Source organism: Anomalospiza imberbis, chromosome 19 (genome assembly GCF_031753505.1).
Source record: "Anomalospiza imberbis isolate Cuckoo-Finch-1a 21T00152 chromosome 19, ASM3175350v1, whole genome shotgun sequence".
In the NCBI taxonomy this organism is placed as follows: Eukaryota; Metazoa; Chordata; class Aves; order Passeriformes; family Viduidae; genus Anomalospiza; species Anomalospiza imberbis.
The window spans coordinates 729,016-749,680 of NC_089699.1; the positions used below are offsets into that span (position 1 = coordinate 729,016).

The 20,665-nt window shown below is 55.0% G+C and overlaps 1 protein-coding gene across 5 annotated transcripts in view; it reads right to left on the reverse strand.

Annotated features, from left to right (window-relative positions):
- Positions 1–20,049, reverse strand: part of TBC1D16 (TBC1 domain family member 16) — a 30,849-nt gene extending 10,800 nt beyond the window's left edge. Inside the window, exons 1-4 of one of the 5 annotated variants that reach the window (XM_068209891.1) lie at positions 19,882–20,048; positions 12,835–13,070; positions 11,268–11,655; positions 11,076–11,126 (exon numbers count right to left, since the gene is read on the reverse strand). In XM_068209891.1, the coding sequence (XP_068065992.1) occupies positions 11,076–11,126; positions 11,268–11,655; positions 12,835–13,012 (617 nt within the window). In that variant the 5' untranslated portion in view covers positions 13,013–13,070; positions 19,882–20,048. Of the gene's footprint in view, positions 1–824; positions 1,106–11,075; positions 11,656–12,824; positions 13,071–19,881 lie in introns of those variants that run through there. The other 4 variants (XM_068209889.1, XM_068209888.1, XM_068209890.1 and 1 more) reach the window with 4 other exon arrangements.
- Positions 20,050–20,665: the final 616 nt, after the last annotated feature.

Consider the following 20,665-nt stretch of genomic DNA (forward strand, 5'->3'; position numbering starts at 1 on the left):
CCCTGGCAGTGCTGGGGAATGGTTGGACTGGATGGGCTCAGAGGCCTTTTCCAGCCTAAATGATTCTGTGATTCCACTTCAGCCTTTTGCCCTCAGCCAAGTCTCACCACTCTTGTCGCAAAACACATCCCATATTCCTGCTGGGGAGCAAGAACAGGGGCTGATGTATTTTCTCCACTCAACAATCAACTACAGCAGCCAACCATATCCACATTCCTGGAGCCTTTGTAGCCCCAAGGAGCCACCATCCCCCTCCCACCCCATGGGACCTCTCACACACCCGGCTGAGGAGCTCAGACACTGCAAGTGAGACTCAACCTGCAGCAATGGGACCCAACTCACTGTTCCAAAGCCCTGGAACACACCTACGGCACAGGGAGAGCTAAACCCAATTATTATTTCTGTTCCAGAGACCTGCCCTGATTACCTGGGAAGCCAATTTCAGCAACAAAGACCTAATAACTCATTTTACGATGTGATGTGACAAATATAATTACGAGAGAGAAAGGGGCTGAAGGCTGCAGCCATGATGTGGCAGTTACCCAAGCTGTCAGTGTGTACCACCTGATTCCCAGCGAGCCTCCTGCCAGAGCCAAGCCCTGCTGCTGGAGCTGGCTCTCCATCACCCCGGTGCTAACGCACGCTGTCACTAATAACAGCTCCCACAGCCCCAGCATTCCTGCATGCCGGCTTGGGACCATCATTTACAGACAATGAGTATCATCATAATGTATGAGCATCCATGTAATGGGAATTACATGCCCCTTTTCCTCCCCAGGGGTTAGCATTTCTCTGTTTCTCCACTATTCCCCACAGGCACTGACCTTCTGGGTTCCTCTTCTTCCCAGCAAGGTGAAACAGCTCCTGGCAGCATCAGCTGCTAAGACAGACAGCTTCAAACAAATAATCTGCCAATAAAAGTTCAAAGCTATCCTGAATGCCTAAAAATTTAGTGCAGTGGCTGTACAGAGTAAGGTAATATTGAGTATCTGGAACCCAAACCCATTGTTCTGATTAAAAAAGTGTCCTTGACAATATACATATATTATAGACTGAAACATGCTGAATTCAGTGACACAAAAGGCATGCAAAGGAAACCAGATCGGTAATTTAGGATTAAAAAAGAGATATTGAAACGTCTCTGCTCACTCTGCAGAGCAGGGCTGGAAGGACACTCACAGGACAGCACCAGCTTCCCACAGAGTGCGGCCACACAGAGCCAGCCGCAGACAGGGAAACGCTGCTGCCGCATCTGACCAGCACAGACGAGTAACCGGGTTAAGAACTGTGTTAAAGCCACCCTTTGGCTGAAAACATTTGGAACTTGAAGTTTCTGTGCCTCAGAGAACCCGAACAGAACCGATTTCCACTGACCACGGTGACCATGGGAACAAGGTGTTAGACAGCCTGGATTTAGAGAGCCTAGCTAGGATTTCTAAAATTAAATGTCAGAGCATCCTCATGTGGAAGCATTTCTATACATCTGCAAACATGTTCTAACAATTCCTCCTATTTGTTGGGGAAACCTGGGAAAAACTACTCAGGCTGTTACAGTACAAAGTACACGGATGTCAACATAGACTTTCCGAGAGCTTTCCATTGATCTGTTTGCTTTCAAAACATAAATTTCCCCACGTTGAACTGCACTAAATGCTATTTAGTAGCTAATTAACTTTCTGCGCTGAAAACCTCCTGTAATTGCACTTCTTTCACCTTTTTGAGCCCGTGTCCCCCGGGGAACCCAAGCTGTCCTACGGCATTTGTTCTGCTCATTTCTATCTCACAGGCACCAGTTCCTCCCTGACACCGGGCTGCCAATCACGGCGGCAGAGGTCACTGGAGACCAAATTAGGAGCACTCTGCCTCTGACAAACTTGCTTCGCTTTGCTTGTTGTAGAGGGAAAATAAACAGTTACGAAAAATAATTGTATCCTTTCAAGCAGGGCACCGGAAAGCAGATCCAAGCGCTTGTCCAAGTCAGCGCATTGTTGTTAGTCACTCCTCGCATTCCTGTTATTAACAACACCCAAGGAACAGGCTGTTTACATCTCAAAAGTGCTGGAGTCCCTCCCTCCCCTCAGCGAGCAGAGGGTCCGTGGCCAGAGCCTTGTTCAGGGACTCCTCAGGCACCCTCTGACCTTGGGCTGAAACAGCAAGTTCACCGTCAGGGACGGGGCTGGGAATTAACAACAGCTCTGCCAACGCCAGCCTGACAAATAAACCGCTGCAACACGGCGAGGGACTCGTGGAAACCCGATTATGCAGCTCTGCCTTCTGACGGGCGTAATTGGTTTGTCCTTGAGAAATAAAGATCAAACTGATTTGTTCTGCTTTACGGGGCTATTGCAATCCGTGTTCCCAGCACCCTGCCCGCCTTCCCTGAGCTTCCCAGGCAGCTGGCACAGGCGGAACACGGATCTCCATCCCAGGCGTTGGTGACAGCGGTGCCGGGGGGGACCCACCATCCTGCCCCGTGCCCCAGAGGGGTGAAAGCCTCACCACACTGGGGGCTTTGCTGCTCCTCATTCATCCCTCCAAGCCCTCGAGGCCGGAGAGGAAGCCGAGCGATTCCAGCCAGCAAGGGGGCATCGGGAAAACAGCCCCGCGGCCTCCGAAGGGTCCCCCCAGCGCTGGAGTTAAAGCAAAAGGAAAACAAAACAAACCCAGAGGTCTTGAGGTAATTATTTTGAACGTAAATGGAAAAGGGAAAAAAAATAAGCAGAAGTTTGTAGTGAAGTAATGGGTGTTTTAATCTCTTTTCCTCGAAGTCTGGAATGTGATACACATCTAGCTCCAGCTAGGAGACAAACAATCTGCTTTCACAGCTGACACTTCCACACAGGTGTGGCTGCTCAGGTAAACCCAAGTGAGCCTCTTCTCTTTTCCTCTGCGACTTCTTGTTGCAGGGAGAGAGAAGGGGCAGAATAAGTGGTTTAATGCTTAGGAATAAAACACACACAGCTCCGAGCAGCCAAACACAACAAATCACTTAGAGCCGCGCGGACACTGCTCAAGGATGCAAATGTTACCTTCACTTTAAGGGAGGAAAATATTCCAGAAGCTCAGTGTTGGATTTTTACAATCCGTACAGAGAAGGGGCACCTCATGTCTGGGCTTACACTCATTAATAAATCAATTGAAATGCAACACTTAAAAAAAAAAATCCTTAGATGGAAAAAGTGATTTCTCAGCAAAGCCCGAAAAAGAATGTTTGCTTTTCAGCCCATTCCAGTCTGGAGAAGGAGACCTTTCTTCCCCATGTTTATTTTATTTTTAAAATCAATGGATTATTTTGCTTTTTTTCCTTTCAGTTCAATCCATGCAAAAATAAAATTCTCCCCTAATTATGCTAATTATAATCAAGCCTTCAAACCGCTGCTCCCTTGAAAGACCTGCCGATTACCTTTGTTCTTATATTCCTGGCTCTCAGCAGTGAACTGGGAATTTCAGGGGGACATTTTAGTGGCCAAGTTAACCAACTCCCCAGACTCTGCTGCTGCCCCAGCGTGAGCTGAGCCAGCACCACCCAGGGAGGATTTCACTGTTTCCACAAGACAATGTGGATTTCCCAAGGGAAGAGCTTGCTTCAAGTAGCAGAAAAGGGAGAGGAAAGAGGAGCGCTGCCTAAAAGCATGTTCCAGAGTCATTGTAAATGCCTAATGCTGGGATAATTGCGAGGCCCGAGCCAAGGAGACAGAGGCCGTGCAGATTTATTTGCATATACTGTGGTGCTTTGGAGGGGACATGCTCTTTATTTTGATTCACTTAATGCAATTCTTTCCCCACAAAGCTGTGGATACCTGCCAGTGCCATTTATCTCTGCTCTCCATTCAGATTTCTGGGCGTTGCGATTGTATAAATAAATAACAGAAGAAATGCAAGAATATCCAGGGAAAAGGTGAAAGCAGCCCTGGGGAGAAGGACCGGGGGGTGCTGCTGGGTGAGAGCTGGTCCTGCCCTGGCCGTGTGTGCTGGAACCAGAACCCCCCTGAGCCTGGGCTGACCCCCAGCGTGGGCAGCAGGGACAGGGATTGTCCCCTCTGCCCCTCAGGTGAGATCCCACCTGCAGAGCTGCCCCAGCTCAGGCAGGAGCTGGAGCTGCTGGAGGAGCCCAGAGGAGGCTCCAGGATGAGCAGAGGATGGAGCAGCTCTGCTGGGAGGAAAGGCTGGCACAGCTGGCATTGTTCACCTGGGCAGGAGAAGCTTTGGGGTGACCTCAGGGTGGCCTTGCCGGGCCTGAAGGAGCTGACAAAAAGCGTGGAGAGAGACAATTTCCAAGGGCTGGAGTGCCAGGACAGAGGGGATTGCTTTCAAACTGATGGTAGATTTAGATCAGATATTAGGAAGAAATCCTTCCCTGGGAGGGTGGGCAGGCCCTGGCACAGGTGCCCAGAGCAGCTGTGGCTGCCCCTGGATCCCTGGCAGTGCCCAAAGGAGGCTGGACAGGGCTGGGAGCACCTGGGACAGTGGAAGGTGTCCCTGCCACGGCAGGGGTGCCACCGGACGGGTTTAATGTCCCTTTAATGTCGCAGGGCTCCGGGATCTCCCGCCTCGGCCGCGCTGGGGGGGCAGCACCGGGGGTCCCGGGGGCACCGCTGGGCACAGCGCGCCCCCTGGCGGCCGCGCCGCGCCACCGACCGGCCCTGGCCCCGGATCGGGGCACGGACACGGGCACGGAAAACGGGAACTGACAACGGACACGGCACGGGCATGGGCACGGGCACGGACAACGGGAACTGACAACGGGAACTGACAACGGGCACGGGCACGGACAACGGGAACTGACAACGGGAACTGACAACGGGAACTGACAACGGGCACGGAGAACGGGAACTGACAACGGACACGGCACGGGCACGGGCATGGGCATGGGCACGGACAACGGGAACTGACAACGGGAACTGACAACGGGCACGGGCATGGGCACGGACAAGGGGAACTGACAACGGGAACTGACAACGGGCACGGGCATGGGCACGGACAAGGGGAACTGACAACGGACACAAGCATGGGCACGGACAACGGGAACAGACAACGGGCACGGCCAATGGGCACGGGCATGAGCATGGGCACAGACAACAGGAACTGACAACGGGCACGGACAACGGGCACGAGCATGGGCACGGACAATGGGCACAGACAACGGGCATGGGCATGGGCACGGACAACGGGCATGGACAACGGGCACGGACACGGCACGGGCACGAGCATGGGCACGGACAACGGGCACTGACAACGGGCACGGACATGGGCATGGGCACGAGCATGGGCACGGACAACGGGCACGGACAACGCGCATGGGCATGGGCACGGACAACGGGAACAGACAACGGGCACGGCCAATGGGCACAAGCATGGGCACAGACAATGGGCATGGACAACGGGCATGGACATGGGCATGGGCACGGACAACGGGCACAGACACGGGCATGGGCACGGACAACGGGAACAGACAACAGGCACGGCCAACGGGCACGGGCATGGACAACGGGCACAGACAACGGGCACAGACAACGGGCACAGACATGGGCATGGGCACGGACAACGGGCACAGACAACGGGCACAGACATGGGCATGGGCACGGACAACGGGCACAGACAACGGGCACAGACAACGGGCACAGACATGGGCATGGGCACGGACAACGGGCACAGACAACGGGCACGGACATGGGCATGGCCACCACCATGGGCACGGGCATGGCCATGGACAACAGGCACGGACAATGGGCAAAGACAACAGTCACAGACATGGGCATGGGCACGGACAACAGGCACAGACAAGAGGCACGGACGTGGGCATGGGCATGGCCACCACCATGGGCACGGGCATGGCCATGGACAACAGGCACGGACAATGGGCAAAGACAACAGTCACAGACATGGGCATGGGCACGGACAACAGGCACAGACAAGAGGCACGGACGTGGGCATGGGCATGGCCACCACCACGGGCACGGCCATGGCCACGGACAACGGGCACAGACAACGGGCATGGCCAATGGGCACGGCCACGGACATGGACAATGGGCACAGCCAATGGGCACGGCCACGGGCATGGACAATGGGCACGGACAACGGGCACAGGCATTGACCACAGCCATGGCCACAGGCACCGGCCGCAGTCATGGCTGTGGGCACCGGTCATGAGCCACAAAAAAGCCACGGCAGCCACGCTCCAGGGCTCCACAGAAAGCCACCACGGCCCTGCCCACGGAGCTGTGTCCGAAGCAGGGGTTCAAGGCCTTCCCCAGTGTCCTGAGCAGACCTGAACAATGCCCGCTGGCCCAGAGTCACGGGGACAGAGGGGACCCTCTGTGTCCCCTCCTCGCTCCCGCTGCCGGCACTGGGATCTCCCACCCGCTCTTGCTCCCTCCCCGCCATCCCAAATAAAGAGCTCCACGGACCCCCTCAGCCGCAATTCCCGATCCCAAGTTAGCTGTCACTATTTGCTTCCAACGGAATCTGGCAGCAACCCAACAGAGGGAAGAAACAAACCTGCTATAATTAATGTTCTTGCTGTTCAAATATTTATATAAAGCAAGATAGAGCCGTATGCCTCTGCAATCTCTTGGATCTGTCCAACCTTCTCAGCTTTGCAGCCGGGAACAACTTTCATTGATTACACAGTGCTGCTGATGGCTCAGGCCAGCTCCCCTTCCCAGTGCCTGGCTCCACACAGACCACCCCTGCCTTAGGGAAGCTTACACTGACCCCACAACACAAACAGAAGAGACGCTATCCTTCTGATGGAATAAGGATTTGTGGATGTTTTTTCCTGGGCATGGGTTTGGGTACAAATGGAATTAGGAGCTTTGCTGTCTTACATCATAAGTGGCACCAGTTCAGGCAAGTCCTGGGGAATTGATACCTGGACCAGGTAACCCCCTTGCTTCTCCCCAGGGCTGAAATAATTCAAAACTGAGATGCTGCAAGAAGTTACAGGAGATTTTAAAGTCTGTGACCAATTCCCCTGGTTCTAATATAATCACTTCTGTTACAACAGCGATGAATTCCCAGTCTCTTGATGACTCCAGAGCCCCTGCCAGTTCACTCTAATTTCAGCTCATTTCCCTTATAATTTTGTCTCCTGTTTTTGCTGCAGAGGTCGGAATGGCTCTCAGCCCTTCAGGTGAGCTGCCAAAACAAGATGATGCAATGCCTGCGCTGCTCCCACCGGCTCCTGGAGCAGCTCATTTACTGATGAGCTCCTGGGAAGCGGCTTAACAACAGGATGTGCAACACATCCGTAAAAATTGCATCAGCTGCGACGCCAAAGGAGTTTTTCCCTGTGCTGTGAGCTTTGCCTGGGCTGTCTGTGATCGATCTGCCATACGAATTCACGTCTGCTGAAGAACAGGAGAGCTCACCATCATCCAGCTCCACGATGACAGTGTTTCGTTATTTTTATTACTGGCTGCTAAAACGATCGATGTCTCATGAAGGATGTTTCCTTCCTGCATTGATTCCACCTTGACCACGTCGCTTCTGCTCGTCCTTTCCAGCCTGAGCTGTGGCAGCACTGCTGGCCTCTGTCCCAGCACCTGTGGGGCCGCTCGTGGAGCTCCAGCCTCTGGCCAGATGTCGCCCCAAGCTCCACTCATACAATTCCAGCAGTGAGGCCCCTCAGTCCAAATTTTGACTGTATTGGCCAACATCCCAAGGTGAAGTGAGTGAAGGAACCAACGCCAGTGTTTGTATGTCTTCTTCGGCATTGCTGTGGTGCTTGTCAGATATCAGCAATCACAGCTGAGAAGTGAAAAGCCTCCTGAGCACCCATGAAAGCTCCGGCTATCCAGGGATCACTCTGGCACAGCACAAACCCCACCTCAAACCAAACCCCACTCACAGAGCACTAAGTGCTTCCACAACCAACTGTATAGATCTGGTGTCATGGTCAGTTCAATAACTCCAGCAGCATCAGAGGATGGACATTACGGAAGTGTCAGACGCTGTTTGGTTGCCTGGATGTAACAAAAGCCTTTTAGTTTCAATTTACTGCTGGGGAAAAGGGAAGCAGAGGAATGTCCCAAGGCAGCAGCAAGCCAGAGCTGGGCACAGAGAGCAGCTGTCCTGAACTCGCGTCCTTCAGGCCACAAGGCAAACGTTTCCTGACAACCAACAAACAACGGGGACAGGGAGGGAAGGGACAGAACGGAATGATTTTATTTCCAGAATCTCTCCTTTTCCACAGAAACACAGACCCTGACAAAGCTGCCATCAATGCAGGCATTCCCCACATCAGCTGCCTCCTGCAGGAACCACGTGCTGGAGCACTAAGGGGTCCCCAAAGTTAAGAAGGACACAAACCCCAGGACAGTAAGGCCACCTTTCCATGAAGGATGAGCTCACCCTGCAGCAGTGTGCCAGGCTGGTCTAAAGAGAGAAGCAGGAGTGTGCATGCTGGTGCTGGGACACTCCCATTGCTCCCAGCCCAAGGAGTTGTGTAAATGGGAGGAGGATCGAGCGCTGCGTGGGACCCCTGGCAGCCTGTCAAACTGAGAAGCAAAGAGGAAAAAAAAACAATGGATACGTTTTTATTTCCTTATGTTCTACCAGGCGAGCTGGTGACTTGCAACTGCCTTACTCATTGTGCAACTCCAGGGCTCCCCAGCCCACCTCCCTCCTTCCTCCCTGTCCTCGTCCCGCACACAATGCAGTGTTTGTGGCTCCCTCATGCCCAGGTGGCCAGGCCACCTCCTCAGGGACACTCCAAGGGGCAGATGGGACTCGTGACTCCTGGTCACACACAAATTCTGTCAAGCAGCTCGCCGAGCCCCTGATCTCATCTGATCCAGGCGTACCTGTACATCCCAATTCTTCCACAGTGACCCATTTTTCCATTTCTGAGGATATCTAATCACACAGGAAGCTGGCTGGACTGAAATGCAACATATTCCTTCAGCTTCTGCAACAACCACAGGGAAGAGCAGAGCTGTCTTTGCAGCAACTCCCCAGCACAGAGGGAAACAACCAGAAACAGTTGTTCCTCCTGGCAGAGAGGAGGTGGTGACTGGGAGGTGGGGAGGGAAGAGAGCTCAAACAATCTGCCAGCAGCACAAACTTTGTTCCCACTCCAGCTCTGGCTCAGAGGGGAAGCAGTCAGCAGAAAAACCCAAACGAAAACAAACCTTAAGAAACAAGGAAGCTGTTCCCATGTTTGTAGTGATTTCTGAAACAGCATCTCCTCTCCCCCAGAATGCTGAGATGAAAGGAGGAAATACGAGATGCTTTTTGACCAGATTTTTGCAAAGGATTCTATGCAAAATCTCCCACTCAACAGCTTCTAAGATCCTGCAGATTCCATGGAAGGCGGCTCAATGGGGAAGAACAAATTGGCACGAAAAACACACACACTGGACAAAATCCTTTCAAGTCAAAAGTCCCAAACAACAAAAGCTCTGTTTTATTAATCTGCTGCCAATTATGAGTGTCACATGCACTGTGTGACGCTTCAGACTGGCACCACAGGAGTTAAAAAAGAAGGAAAAAAGCAGAACCAAGCAGGCCCCTGAGCTGTGTGTGCAGAGCTGGCTCTGCCTGGCTGGAGCTGTCTGGGCTCCAGCAGCAATGAGGAAAAGCCGGCAGAGGGCAGGGAAATGCCGCAGGAATTCAAAGACAAGGCAGAGAAGATGCAACAAACCACATTTCCTTCCTTCCCTGACACTATTTGCAGCACAGAGCATAAGTGTTGCAGCACAGTTAAACCACAACACTCCTGAGTCACTGGACGCTGCCTGGGACCCTCCTGCACCAGCTCCTTGCGGGAGCAATCCAAGCCCACAGCATTCCTGGGACAGCACGTGGGCTGTGGCCCACGCCAGGACTGGGGTTTCCCCAGGATGAGCTCAGCCTTCTGGTGTTCAGCAGCCAGGATGTTATTCCAAACGTGTCCCTCGCTCTTCCCACTTCCCACCACTACAGTGGGGTAAAACACATTCTTGAGCACTGAGCTTCACAATCTCTCCATGAGGACAGAAGATGCCAGGCTATGCACATTGCCCTCGAGGTCATTGGCGTTTCTCTCGCCCACTGATCTGGCAAAGGCTGGACTTTATTACTTGGGATGGGATGGGATGGCACCACTCACCCCACTGCACAGCTGCTGCAGAGCTCAAGCCCAGCAAACCCTGGGCAGATGCCTAATGCAAAGCTGATACCAAGTCTGACATCACCTCACAGAAGGGTTTTTAAATACCCAGAGAGAATTGAATCCATTAGAATACTTCCTCACAAACCTCGTTCTTACTGGCATTCTCTGGGCTTGAGATTAGCCCACAAAATAGAGGCAAAATCTCTTCAACTGTCAGTGCAGTCATTGCTGACATGCACAAAGGAGAACTCGTTTCTCCTCATTTCAGGTGTAGTTTCAAAGTTGAGTTGTAGCCTAAAAATCAGCACCATGGTGCTTCAGGAATGCAGGACATCCATCCTCCCTGGGATGGGAACGAGTAACACACCAACAGGGCAGGCCCAGAAAGTCAGAACCACTGGGTATGGGAACAGGGAGTTGTACAGGTGCCCTCCTGCTCGTTATTCCCTTGCCAAGGTGCCCTCTTTCCCTCTGTGGAGTTTACTGCAGGTGACACTGGGAAGCACCGACTGAAATACCCAGGATAGACATGCAAGAATTGATATTTATCTGTCTGAAGTGGGACCACGTTCTGAACAGCAAAACAAGCTCCCACACGAGGGTTTCGTGTCAACACAGGGCCTGGAAGGGTGCCCACGGCTCAGGAAGTCAGCAGGGCCCTTTGATGTGGCTCTGCACGAGAAGCAACAAGCTCAGATCCCCAGCAGAGCCTATTAGCCCAACAAAGGACCCGTTTAATTTAGCAATGCTGCTTCCAGGGCTCAAGACTGTTCACCTGAAAGGACATACGCAGCCCTGGATGTTTGGGGCCAGGGTTCACTGAGCAGAAGCAGAACTGGCTGACACATTTCCTGTAAACTCCATAGGAGTCTGAAGCAAGACAGAGCATTGAGCTCAATGCCACCGTGAAGTTTCTCAACTTCTTTCAACATCTCCAAGCTCAGCACCCAGCACCCAGAAACCAGAGAAAGGGTGCACTCACCTGCTCTCACTGTCCATGAACACGGAACTGCTGCTTTTCCCCAGGGCTTCACTGATGGGAGAGAGGCAGAAGGGGGAAGAGAAGGCATCAGAATCAGAGTCAAAAGTGCTGTCCCTGCTCACATCATCGGCAGACAGCTCCAAGGAGCCCTCGTCCTCCCTGCAGTCCAGGCCCTCCTCCGTGCCCTCCGACCTGTTGTGCTCCTCCTGGGAGCTGACCGTGGACAGGGTCCCTGAGTCGCTGCGGGGCGGCTGCGGGGACCGGCGGGCGCCGCTCTGCGGCAGCTTCTCCCCTTCCGAGGAGGGGGCCCCGTCCCTCACGAGCTGGGACACCGTGAGGACCTCGTCCCCCCGGAGGCCCGGCGCCCCTCTCTGCTCTGGGGGGGACGCGGGCCGGCCGGCGCCGAAGGCCTGGGCGTGGCGGCCGCGCTTTCGGGGCGCTTTGCGCACCGGGGAGCTCTCGGGGGTGACGTAGCGCAGGGCTTCCTCATCCTGCCGCTGGATGCGGGAGTTGGGCACCCAGGCCAGGATCAGCGTGGTTCCCAGCAGCTCGTCCTTCTCCATGTACAAGCACAAATAGCCTGAGAGAGAGCACAGGAGCACCAGGTGTCACACGGAGTCGTTCTAAGGGAACTGCATCACCCTGAAATTTCCCTTTCCCCATCTCTCCATCCCTGCAAATGTTCAAGGCCAAGCTGGGTGGGGCTCTGAGCAACCTGGTTTGGTGAAACGTGCTCCTGCCCATAGCAGGGAAGATCTTTAGGGTCCTCCCTTTACCTTTTCAGGAGATGATCTTTAAGGTCCCCCACAACCCAAACCATTCCATGATTCCTGCTGCTTCACTACCACTACACACGGGCAAAACAAACCCTTTAATTTACCAGGAATTGTGGAGTGCTCAGCATTATTCAGTATTTGCAAATAATTTCAAGTCCGCATGTGGCTTTTGAATAGTCTGAATTCCCTCTGGCCTAACTGAACACAGAAATGACATGCAAATACTTGGACTTCCTGGACAGATTTACTAATCAAGAGTAAATTATAAAATATGTTCCCACATGAAAAAGTTCTACTCTTTCTTAGTTAAACAATTTCAAGTGCCAGCAGAACCTTGATTTCTCAAGAATATTTACCTTAGTGTAGCTAAAGGGCTACATATTTATGGGAAGCCAATGGAAAAAGAAGACACCCACACCAAAAGGAAAGCAAGGGTCAGTGTTCAGAGAATAATTCATTTTGTGAAGCTAAGCCAAGAGCCACAGGTCTTTGATGAGAACATGAAAGAGCACAGGAACAGATGAGAATAAAAGGACAGAGCAAGATTTATCCTCATTTACTCCAGTGCATGCAGCCTCAATCAGGCTTTTTGGATTTTCCCTTTACCAGTGGTTGCCGAGACCACTCCAGCAATGACAGCTACAAGAGGATACTTGGATTTCCTGAACAATTCAGGGACACAAATGAGCAACAGAAGTCACTGTCCTCACATGACAACTTCTGACTGCACAAAAGGACTTACTACACCAGTAAATCCATGCTGGACCAGAAGAGAAAGGAGCAACATCATTAATCTTCCTACTAAAAGAAAAGCTGATGGATCAGCTCGTGGATGGCTTTCCTGAGCCTTCCACAAAACTGCCTTGCCCTGTCCCCCACTGGCACCTCTTAATTTCTTAGAGCCTACGGTGTAGAACTTGATTGAAGCAACACCCAGGAGAGAGAAAAAGAGAGAATGGGCAGCGTCTGCAACACCCCATCACCTGGATGGTGCTCCCCGATGCCCTGCAGCAGCTCAGGGGGGTGGACACAGACATTGTTCTTGGAGTAGATGATCTCTCCATCGAGCACAGAGGAGGAGCCGCCGCCGCCGCCGGGAGTCAGGGTCAGGAGGTCGGACGCTTTCGAAGAGGCTCGACGGAGGAGTCGCCCCAGAGACATCGCCAGGGAAATGTTTCCATCATCTGTCAGCTCTAGTCAGGAGCCAAATTCAGAAGATCTGCCAAGAAGGAGGAAAAAACAGTGTGAGAACCAAAATAGGGACAGCTCAGCACGTGCCACCCACTGTCTGAGGACAAGTCTCCCATCAATCCACACCTCAAGCAAGAGCCCACTGATGCTGTGGATCTGTAACATCACCTTCATGCCTCAAAGGTGCTCAAGCACAGAATCCCAGGACATTTTTTTCTGCAATGAAGAAACATGGAGGCAGCAAAACGCCACATGTTAACAGTTACTGTGGGAGGAGGCAGAACAGCAATGCTGGCCACTGAAATCCCCACTGAGGGAACAGCTCAGCGTGTGGACCTGCCCGATGTGTCACTGACCCGGGAATGTCACAGAGCCAGAGCTGATCCCAGAGGTTCCTTCAGCACAGAAATGGCTGAGACCACAGCAATGAACATGGGGCTGCTGCTCCAGCCACAGCATCTCCAAAAACATTGATCAAACCCACTTCATCTCCTGCTTGCCATTTCTGTGTGTTTGAGGTTTTTGGGGTTGGGATTTTTTTCTGTGAGGTTGTTTTTGGGTTTGGTTTGGGTTCTTTCGAGCCTTGCCAGAGATGAGGCTCAAAAGCCCTGTGTTCACCAGGGAGGGCAGAGCCTGGACACAGAGCACCAACTCAAGGCAAACATTTCACCCATCCAGAGTTTCACAGAACTGTGGAGCACAATCCCCAGCTTACCCCCAATTAAATGAGATGTGCTGCTTGCTGGGGCTGATGATGAGGAGCTCTGCAGCAGACCCAGAGGGGTCACCCAAGCTATAAAGCATTCAGCAGATGGACCAGGACATGTTGGAAGAGCAGGAGGGTCTCACACAAAGCAACCCCAGTGCAGAGCAGGCTCTCTGCAGCCATCCCCAGCTGGAGAGCACCAGAACCATGGCAGTTTCTGTTCTGCCAAAACCACAGGAGAGGAGGAAACTCCCACTTTTGTTCCTTTGTGTTACCATGGCCCAGCTGGCTGTGAAGAGGCCGGTGTGACCCAGCACAGCCCAGCCACAGCCACGCTCCCAGGCCCAGGGGGAGCTCAGCCCGGGGTGTCCCTGGGGACCAGTCCCACGCTGGGCTGCAGGGCATGGCCACGAGAGCCAGGGAGGAAAATAAAGCAGACAGGCCCTGGCCTGAGGCGTCTTCTGAGGAAATACTTAAGGGCCTAAGCAAGCACTGTCTGATGTTGAACAGCTCTGACTTCCTTAATCTGGTTTTGATGGCAAATCCAGCCAGCCCAGGAGGGCAGAAGGCAGAAATGGCAAAGGGGCATTTCCCAAAGGGCAGAGTGAGGGCTGCAGGGAAGGAAAATAGCTGTCCTGCCTCTGACAGATTGGTGCATGCAGGAGATTGCAAATGAGACTGCCAAGCTGTTGACAGAGCCTTCACTAAAGGACAAACTATTGGTTTAAGTGGCAACGGGCACATCTGTCAGCTCGAATCACAGCAGAGGTGGTTCCTGTCTTTCAGCCTTTGCTGGGACTTCATGGAGGAGCCTCAACCCTGCTCTGTACCAGCAAGTGTTCAGGATAAGAGAATCACTTTGCAAGTCCTGCCCACTCCTGTCTCCTAGCACCAGACACATGTATCCTCATGTCTCAGCCCCAAAACCCAAACAGCAGTCGAGCCCTAAGCTCATTCTTGTCCACATTGCCAAAATCCACAGTTTCAGGCTCCAGGTTACACCTGGCAGAAAGTCATTTGCCTCAACCACATTTAAGGAGCAAAACATCTTTCCCCTCATTGCACCCTGCAAGAACAGACAGTAAATTGTGGTGCAACTTCTCCTTCCCCACACTGAGTTACAACATGCTGTTTGCAAACAGGGCCAGGGGAGTCAGAGGTAGTGATGTGGAGCCACCTGGCCAGAGACCTGGGCCTCCAGCACACCTGGGCAGGGTCACCTGTCAGAACAACACTGGCTACAGCAGCACAGACCTTCATCCCTGTCAGCAACTTCCTCAGAACCCCAAAAATCAGCGGGTGCACAGGAGGAAGGAGGCACCAGCTGACTGCTGCTGCTGGCCAGGGAGTGCCTCCTCAGGAAACACAGGGGCTGGAGCTGGAGAGGCGCGTGAGAAACAAGAGGGTGTGTAATGTCCTGCTGCAGCTCTCTGGGTGCTCCCAGGAAGGCAAGGCAGGGTCAGGACGTCTATGCCAACAGAGGCACCACTTAATGAGCTTTCACCAGGCACAGAAAGAACAAAGCGACAGGTAAAGATCAAAAGCTGCTCCCTGGAAAGCCAGAGGAATTTAAAGGGAAGTCTTGCTTTGATCCTGCAGAACACCTGTTGTTCAGCACTGCCTGCATGTGCAGGTGGACGGCGCTGCAGGTACACACAGGGTTGGGAAGAGGAAACCAAAAAAAAGACAAAAGGTTCAGAATACGGGGTCCTGCCAGCTCAGAAATTCAGTCTGTTGGACTTGTCTTGCAGAAAAGCTGCACATCAGAAATCAGAGACCACTGCAGTGCTGCAGACAGTAGCCAGACACACTGGGATGTATAAATATCACCAGGAAACTCAATCCTTTCACTGTTCTCACAGGCCAGGGAATTCTTTGTAGCTTTGGTTGCAGGATTAATGAAAAACAGATGCAAGACACAGGACAGTTTCAGGGACGGGGACAAGAGTTATCTGGGCCAGGGAAAGAGATTGCCAAGGGAAGATAAAAGTGAGGGAAATGTATTAAAAGTCTTCACACATGGGAACTGTCACTGCCAAAGAAAGGAAGAGCTGTCGATGAAGGACAGGAGAAGCTGTAAGGCCGTTGAACTGTGGCAAGGAATACCTAGATTAGTCATTCCAGTAGCTGGGACAACGGTGCACCAGAACAGGGAACCCCAAGGGGCCATTTACAGCGCTGGGGTCACAAAGGCCGCAGAAATAAAGAGCCAGTCAGTCCCAGTGGGGACCAGATGGTGGACTGGACCTCTGAAGGTCATCTAGCCTGCTGGTACAACCCCAAAGTCCCTGAAACTCAGCTTGGGAAAGTGCACCTCCTTCCTAAAAGACAGGAGCTCATACAACACAAAGCAGCAAATCAGGGACCAAACCTGCAGGGTTTGCTCCACTGTCAGCCCTTTTCCACGTGGGACAACATCTGCACACACAATCCGTGGGGCCTGGGTCGTGGGGAGAGGCAGGAACTGCTGCTGCCTCTTGTGTGCGCTTGGGAACACACACACAATCCGTGGGGCCTGGGTCGTGGGGAGAGGCAGGAACTGCTGCTGCCTCTTGTGTGCGCTTGGGAAAGCAGCAGGAACCGTCCCACAGCAGTAAATCAGCACCATTCAAAGAACCCCATTTTTCATATTAATTTCCTATTTATCTGCTGATCTGAAGGGATTCTTCTCAGTGTGGCAGAGCCAGCTCAGCTCTCCAGAAGCTGAAGCACTGTGTTAGCTGATAAGCTCTTGCCGAGTGCCAATATTTATTAAGCACACACACATTTTCTTCTCCCACACATCAACCGTTGCCACTAAAAATCTTCTCTCCAGCTCTTGTGTCTGCTCACACAGCCCTGGCTGCTCTCCCAGCCGGTGCCAGCACTTCTCAGCTTCATGAGTGAGAAAGTGCTGGGGAGCCAATTCCTGCAACCGCCCGCGGCGCCTCTTCCCCAGAGCCTGTCCACTTCCAGCCAGCAGCATCCAGAGCGGCACCGGCTGCTCGCTCCCGCAGGACGCCCTTCCCTCCTCAGGAGCCCATCCCCGGGATCCTGTTTGCCTTGGCACATCGCACCTCCCTTGGCACCTGCTGCTGCACCAAACAAACGCTGCTGCCCGGGGTCGCTCCAGACTGCTGTATCCCGGCCCGGGATACACGCTGTACGCACCCAGCACATCTCCGGGGGCACCGGGGGCACCCGGCTCCTCTCCCTGGGGAGCCCAGCCCAGAGCGGGGCCGGCAGCCCGGGCCGGCTGCAGCCACGGCTCCTGGTGCTGCGCCCTCGGTGCTGCGCCCTCGGTGCGCTCTGGCTCGCAGGGCACATTCGCTTTACCAGCCACATAAGCGAGCTGCAGGGCTCTGGAAGTGAAATGTGAGACCTGCAGCGTGTCTGGGCACGGTGAGAAACACGAGCTGTCAAACAGCAGCACCACACTGAAGTATGAAATGTCTCTGGGAAGAAAAAGGCTCGTTTTCTTTCTTGCCCTTAATAACTTGGATTTAATTTTACATATTTAAGGAGTGCACAATCGCTGCAGTGGTGGGGCTCAGATACTGCACAAACTGCTGCCCCTTTCCCCTCTCGGGAACAGCAAATGCCAGGTTTGGAACTCTCAAGCACAGAGCAACTGGAGTATGGCAGCCTGGAGTCAGGAGTCAGCTGCCTCCAGTCCCCGGGTGGATCTGCTGTGCTGCTCTCAGCTGGTCACTCACTTGATCTCTGCTCCTCTACAGGCACATGAGAGCCCTTGAGAGACCTTCCCTCTGTATTACAGTACCTCGACTTATTGGGAATAAAAAGAGAAAAGCTTTCCAAACTCCTTGCTACGCTGGAGCCAGTTAAGAGGATCCAGCCAAATCAAGGAAAAGCATTTACCATGGGGAGCCACTCTGAAGTCATCCCATCTCATGGGGAGAATTATGTAGGTCACCAAAAAGTGTTTCATTGCTGCCCTGCTGGAGCAGCAGTGGCTCACAGAGCAAGAGAAAAGGGAAGGGAACAGCCCAAATCACCACACCTCCAAATGCAGTCGCTACAGCGGGACCAACTTCACTCAGATGCATCTCAGCTGAGCAGGTAAAAAAGGGCAGCAGCCTGAATCCTGCAGGGCTGCGACTCCAGGGATGAAAAGGGAAAGGGAATGCTATGTCAGGGCTGGCTGCTCCCAGCCACACCTGCTCAGGCATCAGAAAGCAAACAAAAAGCAAACAAAAGGCAAACAAAAGGCAAACAAAACTCCCCCATCCCCAGCACCAAACTCACCGGCAGCACACGCTGTCACTGAGACACCGTGTGTGCCACATGTCCCTCCGTCCCTGATTTACCAGCTTTTCATGTCACTTATCTGCACTGCTCGGGCCACAGGAAACACTTTTATGGCTTTTTATTTCCAACATCCTGTTACTGTGTCCCGATAACACTCAGGACTCGATCCTCAAGAACCAGCAGCTGAAACCCCAGGAGTCTGGATCCCAGCTGGGCGGGTGAGCTGCCTGCAAGCTCTGTGCTCAGTACGACAGACATCAGACCACGCACCACCTCTGCCACTCGGACACCCTGGACTTTCCTTTTTCTTCCTATTCCGAGTAGCAGCTAAGAACAAAACACCTCTGCAAGACAAGCCCCCAGCCTGAGATGCGAAAAGGCAGATCTCCCAGAGGAAGCAGCCGAGTTGTTTCACAGTGTCAGCAGCACAGAGAGCAGTGCAGCACCCCACAGCCCCTGCCTGCAGCACCCCACAACCCCTGCCTGCAGCACCCCATAGCCCCTGCCTGCAGCACCCCACAGCCCCTGCCTGCAGCACCCCACAACCCCTGCCTGCAGCACCCCACAACCCCTGCCTGCAGCACCCCACAGCCCCCAGCCTGCAGCACCCCACAACCCCTGCCTGCAGCACCCCACAGCCCCTGCCTGCAGCACCCCATAACCCCTGCCTGCAGCACCCCACAACCCCTGCCTGCAGCACCCCATAGCCCCTGCCTGCAGCACCCCACAGCCCCTGCCTGCAGCACCCCACAGCCCCCAGCCTGCAGCACCCCACAACCCCTGCCTGCAGCACCCCACAGCCCCTGCCTGCAGCACCCCACAGCCCCCAGCCTGCAGCACCCCACAACCCCTGCCTGCAGCACCCCACAACCCCTGCCTGCAGCACCCCACAGCCCCTGCCTGCAGCACCCCACAACCCCTGCCTGCAGCACCCCACAGCCCCTGCCTGCAGCACCCCATAACCCCTGCCTGCAGCACCCCACAACCCCTGCCTGCAGCACCCCACAGCCCCTGCCTGCAGCACCCCACAACCCCTGCCTGCAGCACCCCACAGCCCCTGCCTGCAGCACCCCACAGCCCCTGCCTGCAGCACCCCGGGGCCGCTCCTCAAACCACTGCCAGCGATCCTCCACCCACCTTCCCCGCGGGTAACAGGGCTCAGGTGGATGTTGCGGTCACCTGGGAGAAGACCAGGTTCCCAAAAGGAAGGAAAACATTGAAACACCCCAAACAGCACGGAGCCGCACCGAAAGAACAGAAGAGAAAGTTTAAGAACTATTTAGATTTCCACCAGCGCCCCCGGCGGCATCCCGAACCCCCAGATAGCATCTCGACCCCCGGAGAGCATCCCGACCCCCGGAGAGCATCTCGAACCCCCGGACAGCATCCCGAACCCCCGGACAGCATCCCGACCCCCCGGACAGCATCCCGACCCCCGGAGAGCATCCCGACCCCCGGACAGCATCCCTAACCCCGGGCAGCATCCCGAACCCCCGGGCAGCATCCCGAACCCCGGGCAGGATCCCGACCCCCGGACAGCATCCCGAACACCGGGCAGGATCCCGAACCCCGGGCAGCATCCCGACCCCCGGACAGCATCCCGAACACCGGGCAGGATCCCGAACACCGGGCAGGATCCCGAACCCCGGGCAGGATCCCGAATCCCCGGACAGCATCCCGACCCCCGTGCAAGCTCCCGGAGCACCCGCCCGCTCCCGCCGCCCTTCGCGGGGCTCCGCCGTGGGAAGGGCGGACAAAGAGCGGGATCAAACACGGACCTGCCCAGGTACCGGCAGGATCCCGGTGCCGGGCCCGGGGGTCCCGGGGCAGCGCTACAGGATCACCCGGCCCCCACGCCCCGCAGCCCGGACCGACCCCGCTTTACCGGCACAGACGAGCCCAGGGAAGCTCCCGGCGCTGCCCAGCCCGGGGCGGGCTCGGAGCCGCCGCCGCCGCCGCTCCCGGCCCTGCGCGGAGCCGCCGCCGCCGCCCGCCTGCTCCGTCCGGCCCGCCGGGCTGTTACCGCCCTGCGGCCCCGCCCGTCCGCCCGGCCCGGGGCTGTCCGGCCCGAGGAGAGCACAGCGGGACCCGGCCGGTGCCGGTACCGGGGCCCGCGGGCGGAACCGGGGCTGGCGGGGGACGGAGCGTGGCCCGAGCCCCCCCGCGCGCCGGGGATGGTGCGGCCCGAGCCCCCGCCCCCCCCGCGGGCCGCGGTGGTGCGGCCCGGGCGGTCACGTGAGCGGGTGTTGACGCGTTGCCTGGCAACGGGAACATGGCGGAGCCGCCGCGGGTGAGTCGGGGCCGGGCCGAGCCTGCCCGGGGCTCCTCCGCCGGCCCGCGCCGCGCCATCCATCCCAGCGATCCCATCCATCCCATCGATCCCAGCGATCCCAGCGATCCCATCCCATCCCATCCCATCCCGCCGCAGTACCGCCCGTCTGCCCCACTGCTCCCCGGATCGCCCGTCTCGTCCCCTCCACCGCCGGCCCGGTACCGTCCGGCTCCCCGGTGCGTGCCCCGAGCCCAGTCCCGCTGCTCACCCTCTCTTTAAAAAGAAAGAGGGAAAGAAGAACGAGACTAATTTGGCTACATGTTGTGCTGGCTGGAAGAATTTCTTTACTAAATCTGTAAGGGATTTCTTTTAATAGATGCGAACTAGAAGCACGTGA